At 60.8% G+C, this 18,375-nt stretch overlaps 1 protein-coding gene across 2 annotated transcripts in view; it reads right to left on the reverse strand.

Moving 5' to 3' along the window:
- Window positions 1–278: 278 nt before the first annotated feature.
- The window catches only part of ICE1 (interactor of little elongation complex ELL subunit 1), a 31,108-nt gene continuing 13,011 nt past the window's right edge, over window positions 279–18,375 (reverse strand). The window contains exons 8-17 of one of the 2 annotated variants that reach the window (XR_008629286.1): window positions 15,446–15,532; window positions 14,622–14,962; window positions 9,608–13,888; window positions 8,713–8,881; window positions 7,440–7,600; window positions 5,975–6,165; window positions 4,633–4,739; window positions 2,364–2,462; window positions 2,120–2,256; window positions 978–1,104 (exon numbers count right to left, since the gene is read on the reverse strand). Coding sequence is in view for 1 of the 2 variants with exons in the window: in XM_055132053.1 (XP_054988028.1) it covers window positions 923–1,104; window positions 2,364–2,462; window positions 4,633–4,739; window positions 5,975–6,165; window positions 7,440–7,600; window positions 8,713–8,881; window positions 9,608–13,888; window positions 14,622–14,962; window positions 15,446–15,532 (5,618 nt within the window). In the remaining variant the exon portion in view is untranslated. Of the gene's footprint in view, window positions 1,105–2,119; window positions 2,257–2,363; window positions 2,463–4,632; window positions 4,740–5,974; window positions 6,166–7,439; window positions 7,601–8,712; window positions 8,882–9,607; window positions 13,889–14,621; window positions 14,963–15,445; window positions 15,533–18,375 lie in introns of both variants that reach the window. The other variant, XM_055132053.1, reaches the window with a different exon arrangement.

The following is an 18,375-nucleotide window of genomic DNA, read 5'->3' on the forward strand; positions in this document are numbered from 1 at the left end:
TGCCTGTCACACAGCAGACGTCCCCCGTATCTGCCTGTCACACAGCAGACGTCCCCGTGTCTGCCTGTCACACAGCAGACGTCCCCTGTATCTGCCTGTCACACAGCAGACGTCCCCCGTATCTGCCTGTCACACAGCAGACGTCCCCTGTGTCTGCCTGTCACACAGCAGATGTCCCCTGTCGCTGGCACACACACGGCTGTCCCATGCCGGGAAGTGTGTGCCATGGGGCCCGACTTTACATCTGTGTGAGTGGAAGGATACTAGGACGATCGAAGTATAGCTCACTTTTAGTTTATTATAAAAAACACATACAAGAATTTTAAGAAAGGATGAATATAAGACAGATCAGAGCCACGGTGAGTTATGAACCCCATTTCTATATACAAATACTAAAATTCCGAAGTGGAATATTATCCAATGTGATCCACATTATCAAGCTGCCCGATGCTCACGGCAGAGGGGTGGGCGCAGGCGCCACACCCACGCCCGGCTCATCAGAGTGGGCAGAACGGGCAGGAGCCAGTGGCCGGTGGCGGGCTCTGCCCTGGGGAGCCCCAACGTGTGGCCCTCCCTCGGGGACGTCGGCGGAGCTGCTGCTCGGCTTCAGTCGGCGTCTCTTTCTGGTCAGCCCGTGAGGGCCAAGTCCAAAATGAGCTCCCAGACCAAACCAACGCAGTTTCATATTAAATTCATTACAAAACGCCACTCAATCACAAAGGCGACTAAAAGGACACTTTCTGCAGCAAAAAAGGGCAAAGTTCAAGTTCTTGTTATCTGACCCAGACCTAACACTAGGGCCCCGGGACCTCTGCTCACAAAACCATTGGCTGAGTTTGGGGCGGACCCGCCAGGGGCAGGGCCTCTCTGGCTGCAGCCTTAGGGGATCCGTCCGGAGAGCTGTCAAGACACTGCTCCCCACTCAGCTGAGCTCCTCTGCACACAAGGAGCTCACCTCCTCCAGGCAGCCCACCACGGCTGACGGCACGCTGTGTGATGTCTCTTTACGCCAGGCTTCGAGGATCTTGGAGATTTCCGTCGGATTGCTGGGGCTCAGGTCACACAATGCGTACACAGCGGCCAGCTGGATGCCCCAGGGGATATCTGAAAAGGACAGCCACAGGGGCCACTATTTGAGAAAACAACCTCACAGTGCCCCAGCTCCTGAAAAGCCAAACAAAGCAGCCTGGCGTCACATGAAACTTCAGACACACTCTAACAAGAGACATGCTACATGGGATCACAAGGAAACCACGGTGAGAACACGTGAGCCCCGCTCCCCCGGAACACAGGAGCACAGAGAGCCCCATCTCTCGTGGCCTCAAGCCCAGCCACTGTGAGCAACCAGCAGCTCAAGTGCCAGCCTCTGTCCGAGACTGACCAAGCTTTACTAAAACAAGGGTCCCAAAGTCCTGACCCAAAAAGTGAGTCCATGATCTATGCCACCAAAGTGCCCACACTATCTGGAATGAAGCCCAGTGAGACCAAAGCCACCTGTGTCCAACCCTGCCAGAGTATGGCCAGGAATGACAGCACGGACGGCAGCCACGACAGGATCATACTCAGCACATGGCAGCCAGGAGAGAACTACAGCACACGGCAGGCAGCCACGAGCAGACACACGGTCAGCACACGGCAGCCACGAGCACAGACCCAGTCACCTCACGGCAGCCATGAATGGAGACACACAGTTAGGACATGGCAGATACGAGCAGGCACACAGCACAGGCAGCCACAAGCAGACATGTAGTTAACACACAAAAGTCACAAGCAGACATGTAGTTAGCACACGGCAGCCACAAGCACAGACACAGTCAGCACACAACAGCCACAAGAACACACAGCACACAGCAGTCACAAGCAGACATGTAGTAGCACACGGCAGCCACAAGCACACACAGCACACAGCAGTCACAAGCAGACATGTAGTAGCACACGGCAGCCACAAGCAGACACAGCACATAGCACACAGCAGTCACAAGCAGACATGTAGTTAGCACATGGCAGTCACAAGCACACACAGCACACAGCAGTCACAAGCAGACATGTGGTCAGCACACGGCAGCCACGAGGCAGGTGGGGGTGCAGCCGGCACGGAGCAGGGCTTAGTGGGCAGGACCTTCATTCCAGTTACTGAAGGGAACCTGAGCTGGTGACCGTGTGAGTCCACTGTGGGCTCACAGACCACGCACGGGAATGGCTTATTCCTTCACCCACTCCTGGCTGTGCTGCCACTGTCGTGGTGAAGAGGGGCTGCTGAAAGGCAACACAGGGGGGAGCCCTGAAACCCACTGTCCCCCGGGGGCAGGACCCCGAGGAGCAGAAGGGTGCCGTGAGCCAGAGGGGAGTGCAGACAGGCTTACCTTCGTCCCGGGCATGCTGGATGAACATGCCAATGACCGAGCTGATGTTCTTCACCGCAGACGGAAACCCTTCCTTCAGGCCCAGCTGGCCCAGGCGGCCTGGGGAGGAGCAACCAGAGCCACTGTGCTGAGACCCGTGCCCGAGAGCCCGGCGGGTCCTCTCCCACGACACAGCCGACCCAGGGACCCAGATCCAGACCCCCCCCACACACACACACACCGTACACACAGGCCTGACCCAGGAACCCACGCGCGCACACACACACACCCATACACAGACCTGATCCAGGAACCTGGTGCGCGCACACGCACACACACAAACACACACCATACACAGAGACCTGACTCAGGAACCCAGGGAGGGAGACACACACACATACACAGACACATACACAGACACACACACAAACACGCCCCCCCCCATACACACAGGCCTGACCCAGGGACCCGGACACCCGGACACACACACACACACACAGGCCTACAGGCCTACCCCAGGGGCCCAGCGCTCATGCACGCTTGTGTGTCTCAGGGGAGCTACTCATCAACTGAGTGAGAAGTGGGGCCCTTTCCTCACTTCCGCAGGCCTCGTGTCCCCAGAGTGTCTCACATGGGATGGGGGCAGCCAAGCATGACGCTGGACAGAACTGAATGTCTACAGAATTCCTCTTCTACCAAGGCTGGGAGTGACACTGGGCAGAGGCCAGTGTCCGAGACTGACCCCGGGCACAGCCCCCAGCTCTGCACGCAGTGGGCAGAAATGGTGAGGGGGAAGGAAGCTCAGGATCCCAGAACTGCCGGCCTCACGCGAGCAGCATGCCCAGGTCCACCCTGCACAATTCTGGGGGAACAGCTACTTTGAGTTCCCAAGGAGAAGGAACTCAGGTGACTGGGACCTTTGCACATTTCAAAGTAAAATGATGGACTGCAGAAAGCGTACAGCGTGTAGGGGTGCCGCATGACCTGAAGCCAACCTGGGTCCATCCTTGGCACACCATCAGGAGTGATTCCTGAGCACAAAGCTGCGAGTAAGCCCTGAGCATCACAAGGTATGGCCCAACCTCCCCCCACACCAGACAACCCTAAGCAAGCACGAGTGTCATGTTCTAGAACCGGGATGGACAGGCATGACACCACCGTCGGCTGCTGAGGCCCCACGGCCCTGTCCTGTCCTTCCCGCTGAGCACTGAGCTGCTGAGCTGGGAGCCACTTGGCACCTCTCTCTGGAGGTGCTGCCCAACGGTCGCAGTCTCACTGGAGGCTGACTTGGTTACTGGCCTCCAGGGAGTGCTGCCACTGCTGTGGACAAGACAGTCCCCCGGGACCATGCTGCTGCCCGGAGCCACACTCTGCTCTGGATAGTGAGAGCCACAGTGAGAGCCAGGAGGGCATCTGCGCCCTGGGCAGTGAGAGCCAGGAGGGCACCTGCGCTCTGGGCAGTGAGAGCCAGGAGGGCCGGGTCTCCTGTCCTCTCCTAACACAAACGCCTTCCGGGACGTCAGCACACCCACCCTCCTGCGGATGCTCATGTCCTGCTGGCCAGCTGAGCTAGAGACACGAGACAGCCACTTCCCCGGCTCTGTAAGGGCAGTGTCCAGCCTGTGAATCCCAGGGCCAGGGCACCCAGTGCAGAGGGACAATTCAGGGTAGGGAGCTGCCGCTGTGGGGGGCAGACCCAGACCCCCTCAGCCTGCAGAGCCGAGGGCAGCAGACGCCCGGGAGGCAAGGCAGCAAAGCGGGACTGTGCAAGAGTGAGTGCAGAGTACCGGCCACTGAGGGTCTCCAGACCTGCCCGAGACCCCCCGGAACCTGCCTCCTGGAGAGCACAGGCGAGAGAAGCGCGAACACAACTAGCTCTAAGTGGGCCTTCCCGGGCCTCGAGGGGAGAGACCTGCATTCTGGGAGCCAGCGAGGCCCAGCGTAGTAGTTCAGGACCCCAGAAGAACTGGCCTCACCCGAGCAGCATGCCCAGGTCCACTCTGCACGATTCTGGGGGAACAGCTACTTTGAGTTCCCAAGGAGAAGGAGTCCAGGGACTGGGACCTTTGCACATTTCAAAGTAAAACGATGGACTGAGAAAGCGTACAGCGTGTAGGCTTGATCCACTGTCCGCGCATGAGCGGGAGGGGCAGTATTCAAGACACACGAGCCCAACTACAAACAGGACTGATGGGACCCGCTGCTGGGCAGCAGGACACTGGCCAGGCGGGAGCTGGTTGCAGACCCCCAACCCCCCACCGGCCAGGCCGGGTGGGAGCAGATGCCTCACCGATGAGCCGCAGGATGGATGCGATGATGATGTCGGGCGTGTAGGTGACGTTGGGGTGTCCTTTCCTGTACTTGATCCACTTGTCCATCACGGGCCACAGCTCCTTACTGGAGAGAAGAGCAGCGTGCACACATGTGTCAGAGAGCACGTGTGTCAGACAGGAGGTGCCTGGGCACCCTCACAGCAGACACGTGAAATGGCACATTTGCAGGCTGCAGGCTGGCACAGTGGCACCCTGCGCTTGTGAGTCACAGTACAAGAGAGAAGGCCATGGAGGCAGCCACGGACAGCAGGGAAGAGGGAGCCAGGGGCAGCACGCAGGGGGCCACGTGGGCACTGTGTCTGGGACGCCTGGTCTGGCCCTGTTGCTGGGCACTCCTGTGGCCCGTCTCCCCCTGAGCAAGAAGAGGCAGAGTTTCAGACACTCCACACCTCAAGGGTCTCAGAGCCAAGGGCCCGGGAATCGTGGCAACATCACGGAATGCCACTCGACGTAAGTCCGAACAAGCAGGTCCTCACCAAGTGCCCCCTTCTCCAGACTGAGGCTGGAGAGAAAAGTGGGCAGGTGCCCAGAGCCTGGTGGGGCTGAGGGCAGGGCTGAAGGAAGGAAGCTCAGTTTACTGGCACAGTCCTACCCCATCTGCATTCCAGGTACCAGCCCACGTCCATCCCACAGCCCCGTGTGAGCACTAACTCCTGCTGGGCAAGACAGCAAGGACAGAACTCGGAAACAACCCACAAGTACCAAAAGTGATGTGACAAGACTCAAGTGCTCTGAGTCTAGTGTTATGCATTCTTAGCCAAACCAAAACATCTTGTGAGCTGTCCTCAAGGACTGGACCAGGCTCACCCCAGAGCAGCCCGGCCCCGGCCCCGTAGCTGGCACCACGTAGCCCCTTCCCTGCAGCTGGCATGTACAACCCCGGCCCCTGCAGCTGGCATGTACAGCCCGGCCCCGGCCCCTGCAGCTGGCATGTACAGCCCGGCCCCGGCCCCTGCAGCTGGCATGTACAGCCCGGCCCCGGTCCCTGCAGCTGGCATGTACAGCCCAGCCCCGGCCCCTGCAGCTGGCATGTACAGCCCGGCCCCGGCCCCTGCAGCTGGCATGTACAGCCCGGCCCCGGTCCCTGAAGCTGGCATGTACAGCCCGGCCCCGGCCCCTGTAGCTGGCACCACACAGCCCCTTCCCTGTAGCTGGCATGTACAGCCCGGCCCCGGCCCCTGAAGCTGGCATGTACAGCCCGGCCCTGGCCCCTGCAGCTGGCATGTACAGCCCGGCCCCGGTCCCTGCAGCTGGCATGTACAGCCCGGCCCCGGCCCCTGCAGCTGGCATGGGCAGCACCTGATGATGTTGTCGTGTGTCCACACCCATTTCTTGTGGCAGCACAGCAGGTCAATGGCAAATATGTGCTCCCACGTGTTGGCACTCAGGTCCTCGCCGAACTTCTCACTGGCCTGAAACTCTGTTTTTGGACATAACTGGACGGTCAGAAGCAGCTTGGAGACCATGAAGCCGACATCCACAGGCGCGTTCTAGCAAGAGGAGAAACAACAGGACAGAGTGGAACGCGGCTGCGGCACGTCCGAGCAGGCAACAGGCACCAGGCGTCCCGGAAGCGTGAAAGACTCTGGGAGTTGTAGAGGCTACAACCACGTTTCTCTCAGTGAAGAGACCCACCCCCGCAATGGCTACAGGACAATGGCGGTGACCTAAGGCCAGGCAGGGTGAGGATTGAGCTGCGGGAAGAGATGATGTAAAGCAAAGCTATGAACTGCATATAATTAGAAAAAGGAAAAGTATTTTTAAAAGTGTTGAAAATTCTGTCCTGACTCAAGATCCAACGTCTTTTCCTCCCAAATTCACAAAACTGACCAGTATACGGAGGCTCGCCGAAGCATTTCTGCATCTACCCGAAATTCCAGTTCCCACATGCACTGGGCTCTGGCCGTGGCTTCTGCTGGGTCCTGCTGGTCAGCATCCCTCTACCTCCTAAAGACTCTGCTGTTTGAAACCCTGCTGCTGACCAGCCTGGGGAGTGTCTGTGTGGACAGATGGGGCTTCTGGGGGTCAGTACCCAATGGGTGCCAGGCCTGTGCTAGACTATGGAGCTGCAGGTCCCTCCCAAGAAACAAGTTCCTAAAGGTGCAACGGCCACACTCTGCCGCCCAAGTCCTTTCTGCTCCAACCCCCACTTGGCGCTCAGCAGTCCTGGCCAAGAGGCCCACGCAGAGGACAGCACGTCCCCAGCTCCTGGTGCTGACACGAAACAGCCCAGTAAACCAGCCCTGGGGCTGATTCACAGGCTGATGAGCAGGAGCATTCAGAGAGGCCATCCCTGCTTTACTAACTACTGATTTCCTGACTCAACGTCCACGCATCTTATTAGATTAAAATTACTTGTGACAAATCGCTGATCTTCAAATGTTACTAATCGGCTACTCTTTCACTACAGCATCTCACTGAAAACTGCCAGAATATTCCTTCTTGTATTCAGCTCATTGCATTTTACTGCCAGAAACAATGAGAAGCACAGCAAGGAGGTTGGCCTTGCACACGGCCGACGCGGGCTCCATCCCTGGACCCCATGCAGTTCCCCAAGCCTGCCAGGAGTAATTCCTGAGTGTATCGCTGGATGTAGTCCCTGCTCACCCCCAACCCCCCAATAAAAGAACAAGAAGCTAGAAACTTCCCGTCTTAGCCTGGGCAAGAGCGAAGCGCTTGGTTCTTTCAGACGGCAGCAGTGAGTGGAAGCCAGTGAGTGAGGCTCTATAACCGTGCACCGCAGCGGGGGCGAGAAGCGGCTCACCTTCTCCCAGTTGAGGAAGGCCCTCAGGCAGTTGAGAACCTCGCCCTTAGCACGCTGCCGGGCCACCAACTGCATGGCTTTGCTGATGACCGACGGAGAGATGAATATGTCATGCCACATGTTGGCGATGAACAGCGCCAGCTTCTCTGACTCTGGGAAATCTGCGAGGAAGAAAAGGTCCTAAACCATGATGTCCGACCACACCACGGCATCAGGAAGGAAAGGAACCTAGTAACGGGGCTTGGCTGGGGCAGGGCCAGCTGCAGAGGAAAGGGCAACCCACCCCCACGCCCAGCCTCCTCCAGGACAGTCCAGGACTGTTCTCCCCATCACCCACACCCCTTTCATTCAGCTTAACACCCAGTGGGCGGACAGAGACCAGTGTTCATCAAGAGCAGTGACCCCCACAAGCCAGGAAGCAGCGGGCAGAGGGCTGGGAGGTCCTCATCTGCTCCTCATCTGCTCTCCACACCTCCTCCTGGCAGCTCTCTTGTCTGCTGTCTAAGCTGTCTTTGTACTTAAGAGGCAACACTGTCGGTTTTGGACCTAAGTACTGTGAGTACCGTCTCCCTAGTTCCCTCCGCCCTGACTGCAGCTTTTGCCTTTAAGCACAGCATCCTGTCATCGAGGGGAACTGCCATGCACTGTGGTGCCCTTTGTACATAGTCCGGCCAGTGACCACAGTGTGCCAAGAGCCAGGCTCTCCCCTCACGGCTCCCTGGATGGATGCCCTCTCCTGCTCTCTGCTTCCCTCACTCCCCAGACTGGCCTGCTTCTCTGTATTCAGGGACAGGCCGGTGGAGGTGCCTGCTCTCCACCCCCTTTCTCCGTGCTCCCCTGAGAATGTCTCTTCTCTCTCCTCTGGCCTCTTGGACCTTCGCAGCCACTTAGGCTGCAGCCTGCCTCTGGCGGGAAGGGAAGTGTCCCTGCAGCCCTGGGGCCTTCTAACCCGCCTTCCATGGCACACAGGAGGTGTTCCAGACACTCAGTGGCATAGACAACACTTTCCTGGGCTGGTGGTGCAGCAGGGACAAAGACAACCTCATGTCCTGTGCAGCGCAGCACACGGATAGACACGCCTCATGGCAACTGTCACCCTGCCCAGTCAAGGAAGAAGTGACAGGAAGTGCATCTGCTGGCACGAGGTTGCTCTGGGGACAGTTCCCGATGGCCCGACTCAGACCAGCACTGCTGCCCTGGCCCTCCTGGGATCGCATCCTCAGGGGGCGGCCGGCCTGGCTGAGCGGGCAGGCCGTGCTGCCGTCGCACACACCTTCCTTGAGGAGGCTGTAGCAGAAGAGGCGTGCCCGCTCCAAGTCTCCAAGCTGCCGGCACACGCCGACGTACACTCGGCAGAGCGCGTGGACGTAGCTGTGCTCCAGAGACGCCTTCTGAGCCTTCAGCTCCAAGAGGATCGAGTGAAGCAGGCACTCGGCCAGGTGCTGAGGGACGAGAAGGGAGAGGCGCATGTGTGAGTGCTGGGCGCTGCCCGCGGAGGGAACCACAGCAACGTCCCAGTAGGCAGAGGCACTCACGACCAGCCCAACTCTGCCGAAGCCACTGTGTCTGGCCCGCCTCCCCCCTGCTCCCTCAACTCCACTGAGGAGGCACACAACTGACAGTACAAAGACACAATGGCAGTGCCCTGAGCTCTGCCGGGAGTGAGTCCAGAGCACAGAGCCAGGAGTAAGCCCTGAGCATACCAGGACGGCCCCCAAACAAAACAAAGAAAATAGATAGCACATGTAGAAATGAGGCCCCTCACCCCACAAACGTGGGCCTGGAAGAAAAGCCTGGAGAGAGCCCTTGACAGCTGGGCTCATGGGAGAGTGACCCCTCCCGGGCTCCTCTCTGCCCTTTCTGGAGACGGGCCGTCGGAGAGCCAACCGCAAGGGCGGGACCCCCGTATGTGGCCCCGAGTTCCGGAGAGTGTAGGTGACTGCACTCGCCCGAGCTGAAAAGAAGCCCCCCAGAGGAAGACACTGAGCAAGAACAGCCAGGAAAGGAGCGGGAACCAGCCGCTCGGCCTTCCCCAGCCAGGACACCTGTCCGACACCCTTTGCTCTCTGGAACTGTCACATTAACTGATAGATATTCTCAGCGTCAGACACGAGACGCTGGCCGGAAGACGGGCCGGAACCCCAAGGGGCCCAGACGGTGGGACCCACCTTCCTGGCAGTGCTGAACTCGTGGACCACCTCCTTCTCCTGGTCACGCATGACGGGCTTCTTGGAGATGTTGCCCACATAGACGTGGCTGCGGATGACAGGCAGCAGGTCGAAGGCGGCCTCTGCAATCTTCTTGAGCGCGTCCGCGATGGCCCGGTCGTGGGACTCCACTGTTTCTTTGGGCTTAGGGGGTGCCTGTGAGGCCGGGGGCTCAGGGTCCCCGGAGCTTCTCTCCTCCCCCACGGGGGCAGCGTCGGGGGCGGGCGGTCTCCTCCGCAGGTTCCGGTGCCCACCGGGGCTGGCGCTGCAGGGCTCGGGCTCGGGGGAGGCGCTGTGCAGGCGGAGCTTCTTAGCACTCCTCAGGGATGAGGGCAACGGCGGCCTCTTCCCGCCCGCGGCCCGCGGCTTGTCCTGCTGACAGTCGCCCCCAGAGCTGCCCGTTTTCACAAATGCAGTGGACGTGGACGTGATGGCCTTGAAGCCCGAGATGGCACTGACAGGTGCGGGCCGGGCCTCGCCGTCGGCAGGCCCCCGCGCCAGCTGGAGGTTCCCCTTGAGGAGGCTGAGGGTGCGGGCCCTGGCGGACAGCTCGGGGTACATGGTGTCCAGGATCTTCACCGAATTCTCCTGGGGCCCCGCCACGGCGCTGTGCGAGGAAGCCAAGGGCGGCAGGCGGCCCGGCACGGGCAGGGCGTGCTTCGGGGTCGCGGCACAGAACTGCAGGGGTGAGGACAGGATCCGCTCACCGGCCGACGCGGCGGATGGGGACGTGGTGGCGCAGGGAGGAGAAGGCAGCACTGGGTCTTCGGGCAAAGGGGACATCGCGGGGAGTCCAAGGGCTTCCGACAGCGGTGACAGCTGGGCAAGGGGCGAGGCGGGGCTGGAGCTGGAGACCAGAGGAGAGACGGAGCGGGAGGCCCTGGGTGGCGTGGCGATCAGCGGGGCGAGCAGCGGGGGCAGCGGGGGCCCCACCTCCTGCCGGATCTTACTCAGCGTGTCGCCGGCACCGTCCGTCGGAGTCGAGGTGTCCGCGTTGGCCAGGACCGTCTGCGTCTGTGTCCGCTGGGACTTGCCATTCCCTCTCTCCCCAGGCGATGGCTCCGGAGCGTCACCCCGATGGGGGTCGGCTCTGCTCGAGGCCTTGGCGGGCCGGCTGGGCGGCTCCCGACTCGCCACCCTGGACCGAGTCCTGCTCCTGGTGGCCGGCTCGAGTTTGGAGTTGAAGTAGGTGTGGTCAAACACAACGGTCGGAGACTCGAAGTCTTGATCGAAAATCTCCGAGCTGATCCTGGTGCTGGGTTTGACAGGCCTGTTCCGCAAACGGCTCTTGTCGAAGTTGGCTCCCTGGCCGCTGCTCGAGATCTCCTGCACACAGGAGGGGTCACTGGCAGGCGCTGGGGCCGGGCACTCGGGCCCTGCAGCCTCAGGGGCCTCCTCCTCCTCCTCCTCCTCCAGGTAGGAGCAGGAAGGGAACTCGGTGTCCAGGCCGGCCCCCGGTGGGTCGCACACTATCACCTGGTCCACGTTGGGCACGAGGGCGACCCCATTGATGATGGTCCAGTTGTCCCCCTTCTCGATGACCAGGTTCTGGTCCCTATTGAGTAGCACGTTGATGACTTCTGAGGTCACTGTGGAGATCTGGCACTGGTAGGTCTCTGTCTGTATCGTCTCAGGGGGCTCTGTGGCAGGAGTCTCCTCGGTGGTCTCTGTGGCAGGGGTCTCCTCAGTGGTCTCTGTGGCAGGGGTCTCCTCAGGGGTCTCTGTGGCAGGCGTCTCCTCAGTGGTCTCCTCCGGGGTCTCCCCAGAGCCTGGGAACACGGCCGGCTCCAGCAGCACCTCCTCCTGGCCCTCAGCAGCCCTGGTCATGGCTGGGTCTCCCACAGGGGTGCTCCGAGCACTCGTGCCGCCCGAGCCCGGGGCCGGGTCTGCACCCAGCTCGTCCTCGGCCACCACCTGCTGGAGCATGTTGAGGAGCAGCAGACTCCCGGCTTCTCGCAGGCGAGCGTCCACGGAGCCACTGTGCAGCTCGCGCCCCAGCCTGGCCAGCACCTTGGCCAGCATGTCCAAGGAGCATTGGGACAGCTGGCTCGGGAGCTGCAGGGAGCCCTCCTCCTCCTCCTCGGGACACCCCCCAAAGGGCTCTTGGGCTTCCCCGGCAGCGTCAGACTGGCCGCCAGCGGCTCCTCTGGGCCTCGTGGGCTCCTTTGGCGCCCCCTGGTCCTGACTCGGGGCCCCTTTGCCGGAGCTCTCGGACACGGAGTCTCCGGAGCTGCTGTCGCGCAGGCGGCAGCTCTCCAGGAAGAGGGCCACGTCAGAGGTGGACAGCCGGTCCACGGCGAGGCTGCAGTGCTGCAGGGCGGATGTCAGCGCGCCCAGCTCCGGACCAGGCCTGGCCAGGGCCACCCCCCGCACGGCTCCAGCGGCCGGGGCAGCCTCTGGCTCGGCCTCACCCTCGCTGCAGCTCGGGGCCTCGCTCTCCTCCACTTCAGTGTCCACCCTCTGCTGCTCGCGGACGCCCGTGTAGTGGTACAGCACGCCGGGGAGGCTCTTGGGGGGCCCGGCACAGGGTGGCCCTTGTGCTCTGCCAGATGCCGACGGGGCCACAGCTGTGGGGGTGGGGCTCTGGCAGCACCTGGGGGGGTCCTGGGGGCTCTGCCGCGTGGCAGGGGTGACGCTGGGCCTTTCCTGGGCGGGGAGTCCTCTGGGCACGGGCACGGCTGGCTCCGGGCTGACGCCTCTGCTCTGCCACCTCTGCGTCTCTGGGAGCACCACAGCCTCCGGCCCCGACTCTCGCTTCTGCGCGGAGATGTGGTCGTAAGAGAGAGATAAAATACTGTTTGCAAAGTGATGAGAACTTCCTGCCGTCAAAGACCCACTTGGAGCATCGAAGTCTAATTTCCGACAAGTGCTGGAGACTTCCGGGGAGGCCCGCCTCATGGCCATGGCCTGCCAGGCCTTGAGGGCTGCCCCCTCTCTCTCTCGGCCTCTCACTGGGTCTGGGGGTGCCAGAGGCTCAGTTCTGGCAGGGGGCCCAGCTGCCACCAGGGGCGCCTCCTCCTGGGGCGGTCTCGGCGGTGCAGGCTGGGCTCTGTCCAGGGGCCCAGGGCGCGTCTGCTTGGTGATGACCGATACTTGGTTGGACTGCGGTTTGGCGGTGGCCCTGAGCACCCCCGGGTTCTCGTCTCCCCGGAATGCCGAAGCACTGTCTGGGAAGATGGCCGGTGTGGCTGGTGGGGACTCTGCTGCGGCCCGCGGCCCCCCTTCGGGTCCCGCTTCACGGAGCACCGGGCTCTGGTGCCAGGATGTGTGCTGGTGCAGGCCGAGGCCTCTCCCGCCGGGCGCAGGCTGGCAGTGGCTGGTAGTGAGAGCTCGGGGAGACTGACGGCCACTCGGCCCATCAGCGGGCACCCTGGTGAATACTGACTGAGGAGGGAAAGGGGCCTGGGTACTATCTCGGCCCGCAGGGCCCCGTGCCTCACTAGGGCACAGTCCCAAGCTGGTGTCCTGGTCACTTTCTTCTTTCCAGGATGCTGGGGATTCAGGCCGCTGCTGCAGCCTTTGTTCAGAGGGTGGCGAGTCCCTGCTGGGGGGCACGGTGGGGGCCCGGGCCTGGAAGGCAGATGGTCTTGGGGTGCCCCCAGCAGCCCGTGCACCTTCCAGCTCCGGACAGTCCTTGGCAAGGGCCCTGTCCTCTCTGTCCTCCTCCCATGCTCCAGACTCAGCTGCTGCTGCACCATTTGACCCGGGCGTGACCCTGCTGGCCAGTGGCCACTCAGTCAGCTGGGACGTGGGGGCCGCCATCACTCCAGACAGCAGGGGCATCCCCGGAGTCTCGAGCTCACTGAGGGGCCTCGGGTGCAGCGGAGAGCCCAGGAGAGGCTGCCCTGGGGACTTTTCGTCCTGGGCATGGCTGCGGGGTCGCAGAGGCGTCCCCTCGGTCTGCACAGCCTTGTCCAACTCCTGCACTGCTCCCTGCGGATCTTTGGGACCTGGGCATGTGAACTCGGACCCCACGGTCCAGTGCCGCTCCCCAGCGGAGAAGGTGGTGGAGGGCTCGCTCAGGGAGGCCGTGAACGTCCCCAATCCCATGGAGGTCACTCGGTCTGGGCCCTCCTGCACCCCACGCTTTTCCTCGCCACGATCACACCCCTGGGCTGCTCTGGGAGCGTCCCAGCGAGGCGGTGACTCGGCGGGCTCATCCTCGGAGACGGACTCCGCGGGGCCTCTCTGCTGGGCACAGTCACTATCGCTGGAGACGGCAGAGTCTTCAAAGCAGGACTCCTGCAACAGACAGGAGCGCCGGTCACAGCTGCGTCAGAAGCCCCTGGCTAACGCACCCAGAGAAGGGATGGGCTCCCTCCCCCCCACGCCTGACCCAGGAGTGTCCACCTACTTCTCAACTCCAGCCCCAGCCGTGACAGGCTCCTGCACCCCAGTCAGGGCAGCTGCAGCACAGGTCTTGCACCAACGAGGGCTGGGGTGGTTAAAGACCCAAAGAGGACACAGGAACAGGGATGTGCGTGTGCAGGGACTATGCCGTGTCCCGTGGATGTGTGTGTGCAGGGACTGGGCCGTGTCCCGTGGATGTGTGTGTGCAGGGACTGGGCCGTGTCCCGTGGTGTGTGTGCAGGGGCTGGGCCGTGTCCCGTGGATGTGTGTGTGCAGGGACTGGTCCGTGTCCTGTGGATATATGTGTGCAGGGACTGGTCTGTGTCCCATGGATGTGTGTGTGCAGGGACTTGGCCTGTGTCCCGTGGATGTGGATGTGTGTGTGCAGGGACTGGGCCATGTCCCGTGGATGTGCGGATTCCTTCCCCGACCACCCTACCCAACACTGCGTCCTACTGTGCTGTGCAGGCATGGAGGAGGACCCAGAATCATTCGAGAGGTGAACTGAGCCCCAAGGTCCCCGCAGCCCCACTGCACCTGACGTTCCTTCCTAATAAAGCCTGATCTGAGCCTCAGGGGCACCCCCGAGCCCCACCCCTGGGCAGCAGAGACACTCGGCACTCACCGGCCCCAGCGGAGAGGGGAGCGTGCCCCAGGGGGGCAAGGACACAAGCGGGGGGGATGGCACGGGCGACAGGAGTGGTGGGGGCATCCTGAAGAAGTCCACTGCTGCCTGCAGGTCCTCGTCCACTGGGGCCAGGGCACGGGCACTGGGGGCTGCAGCACGGCCGCCCCTCTGCGACTCCTCCACAGACGCACGGGGGGAAAAGCTGCCCTCGATCTCCATGGACAGCTCCGTCAGGCACGTGCGCACGTCTTCGGCCTGGCTGGGGCTGCCGCCCACTGCTCGCGGAGACCCCTCGCCCCCACATTCTCGCAGCGGGGAGCTTTCCCGGGCAGGTTTTTCTGTGGGAAAGAGGTTTGCAAGGTTAAGTACTACCAAGAAAACACGAAGCACTTGCGGGGTGGGGTTCTGCAGCAACTCCCTCGGAATTCGCCTTTACCTGGGCCACACCGGGTGGTGTCCGCTCTACTCCCACCCTATCTCCTATCTCCAAACCCCACGTCCGCAGGCAGCGGGACCCAATGGAACATGCAGTGGGCGTGTGGCTCTGGCACGGCTCAGACTCATGCCCAGCACCGAGCGGGCCGAGCCGCGGTAGGACGGACAGAGCGGTGCCTAAGCCCATCGGTGTCCCCAAGGAGATGGACCGGATCAGCGGGGGAGCTAAGACCCCACCAGCTGCTGAATCAGAGAAAGAAAAACGCGACTGCGACTCCCACCACAAGCATCCCCCACATCCACCTGCGCCACATGTCCCTCCAGGTGATGGCCCGTGAAACGGCCAACAGCAGCTGCGGGCATTCCCGGAGGCCCGGGGCGCTCACCTGTCCCGAGCCTGCTGCCGTCCCCCGGGAGTCTGTGTGCGGTGTTGATGCAGAGCCAGAGCTCCTTCAGGAGCAGCTTCACCCTTCCTGTGAGAGAGACGGGTCAGCGCCAGCCTTGGCATCGGCTCAGTTCCCATCACAACACCTGCTCCCAGGAGGCAGCGTTCGTCAAGAGTCATTACATAACCCCTGGGCAACACTTGGGAGCCAGGTGTGAGGCTGAGCTACGTGCTCCAGGCTAGACTCATGGTGCCACACAGTCTTCCAGCACTTGGTCCCCTCCCCTGACCACTGTGCGGTCCCCGGTGGGGGCGTGCAGGGCTCTGCACCGGGTCAGTCATACCTGAGGCTTACGTACCCTACCCCAGTATTAGCTCCCCCTTCCCCGGACACTGCAGTTCTAAAGTGACCTTAACATCCACTGGTCTGCCCAAACCCTGCTGAAGCAAAAGGTACTCAAAATAACCTTGTCCTCAAACATATAAAAAAGACAGATCACATTAAAATCCAACTAAAAATGAAGATATGTAAGCAATTTCAGAGCTCCTCAAGTTCTATTGTTCCCTTCAGATAAGCTCTTAAAATAAAGTGACTAATCCAGGTCTAAAGAGGCTAAAAAGACCAACCCTAAACCCCCAATCTCCCAGGAATCATGCACTCTGTGGGACTGCCGGGCTCAGCGTGGGCAAAAGGGACCCCCAAAGAGGATGCCCGGGAGGGGAAGAGGGCCAAGGGAGAGCCCCAGGGAAGCCTCTCAGACCCAGCAAGGCCACCTGTCCCTTCCGATATCCCAGACCTGCAACCACCAAGGAACACACCTGCCCCAGGTCCTGCGCCTTCCTGCAGCTCAGGAATACCCAGAACAGCAAACAAGGAACTTGAGAGAAAACCAAAGACGTGTTTGTTTGATGCTTATGGAGGCTTTACCCAGAGCCTGGGCTAGCTGAGCGCTCACCAACCCTTCCTACCCGCCCGATGCAGACCCTCTCCCAGAGCATTTTACTGAGCTGCAAGAAAACACTTCCTTCAGCTGAACCCCCCAACACCCTCACCCTTGGATGCCTCCTGCATCAACCCTCAGCCTCACCGTGCACCTCTGCACTGCTCTCCCCGCTGTCAGTCCTCAGGGACGCCAGCCATCGTGGCACATTCTCCGCCCCCTACAGACACCATGTCACCACGGCACATTCTCCACCCCTGCACAGAGACTCCATGTTATCGTGCCACATTCCCATCCCCTGCACATGGACACCACGGCATCTCTGGGAAGCCCTGCCCGCAGTTGCCCCTTCAGGATGTCACTGTCCAGCCCTCTCTTTCCGAGATGTGCTCCCATCAGCTTGCCCTTCTTCCCAGCTTGACCAGCAGGAGGCTAGAGGACTGTCTGGGATCACTCGGGGGATGCACTAGGCCCTTTAGGTGAGTCTCACAGCTCTGCTATGGGTGGACGCTGGGCACTGGCCACTGGGATGGAGCTGTCATATCCTGGGCATCAGGATAACTTTCTCAGTCGAGCCGGCACTCTACCCTCCTCCACATGAGTGCTCACAGGGTAGACACAGTGGCCTTCGCTCAGCTGCCCTGTGCCTCCAGCATCTCCCAATGAGCCAGCACAGAATGTACCCGCCCTGTGCTTTCCCAAGGCACACCATCGCTCTTAGAGGCACCGAATAGAGAGGAGCACTGTTCTCTTGAGCAGCTGGTGTAGCAAACCCCTTATCTGTGAACTGGCAGATCTGAGCCCTGACGTTCTAAGGGAGATTTTGCAGTGAAGGTTGCTAAGTGACCAGAGTGAGCCCTTAGTGTGCATCTAACTGAACTGGCCTGGGAACAGGGTTACAGAGGGCGGCAAAGGCGGCATTCCATGTTCTCAACTCTCAGTGGACTAGAACTCACCCATAAACACCCAAATCTGTTAGAGTGTTGGCTCTTCAATTTCCCTTGGGGTTTTATTTTTCTATTCAGGCTTGCAAAAGCTTCGCCCTTGTCTGGGGTTTCCCCATGCAGGTCCCATCTGCTTCAAGCCTCCCTTAGCTACTTCCTCCCCTGGTGGTAGACATGCTTAGTACCGAGGAGAGCAGTTCCCTACTTTCTGTCATTGTCACTGGGGTCCGAAGGAGCAGAAGACACGGGCAGCCACGACTCTCCCTGCCCAGTTGCTGCATCTCAGCCCAAAGCCAGGTGTGAAGAGAAAAGTGCTGAAGCAGTTAATGAGGAGTTAAGAGCCCAGAGTCTAAGAGCGGATTCCTGACCCACTAGCACACATGGCACACAGCCCCTGTGTGTCACCTCAGCCAGCTGAGCACACACGGCACACAGCCTCCTCACTGACGGCGACAAACAAGCTGAACTGCAGTCTTGCAGTTTTGCAGAACACAGGACAGATCACAGGCACCAAGCCGCCCAGAGGAGCCTGTGCAGGGTCTGTCTAGAGTACAGCCTAAAGTACCAAAACCCACGACACTGAGTCCCAGGAGACAGTGAGTGTGTGCACGCATGCCAAAGATAGTGGTGGAGTGCATGAGTGCGTGCAAGCATGCCGGAGGGCGGGTAAACGCATGAGTGCCCGCGCACAGACCTGAGACTGTGTTTAAGTGCATGAGCCTGCCTAAGAGTGCGTAAGTGCACGTGTGCATGCATGCCTGAGTCCCTTGTGCATGTGTGCATAGGTCCATGAATGTCTGCGTGCATTATGAGTGCATGCATGTATGCCTGAGAGTGCATGAATACACATGTCTGTATGCCTGTGAGCACATGCATGCACTGAGTGCCTACGTGTGTGTCTGCGTGCGCCTGAGTGTGTCTGTAGGGTATGAGTGCCTATGTGCGTGCCTGAGTGAGTGAGCATATAAGTGTGAGGGTGTGCACGAGTGCACGTGTGCATGTGTGTACCTGAGTGTATGCATACAGATAATGCACATGAGTGCATG

This window comes from Sorex araneus, chromosome 1 (genome assembly GCF_027595985.1).
Source record: "Sorex araneus isolate mSorAra2 chromosome 1, mSorAra2.pri, whole genome shotgun sequence".
Lineage (NCBI taxonomy): Eukaryota > Metazoa > Chordata > Mammalia > Eulipotyphla > Soricidae > Sorex > Sorex araneus.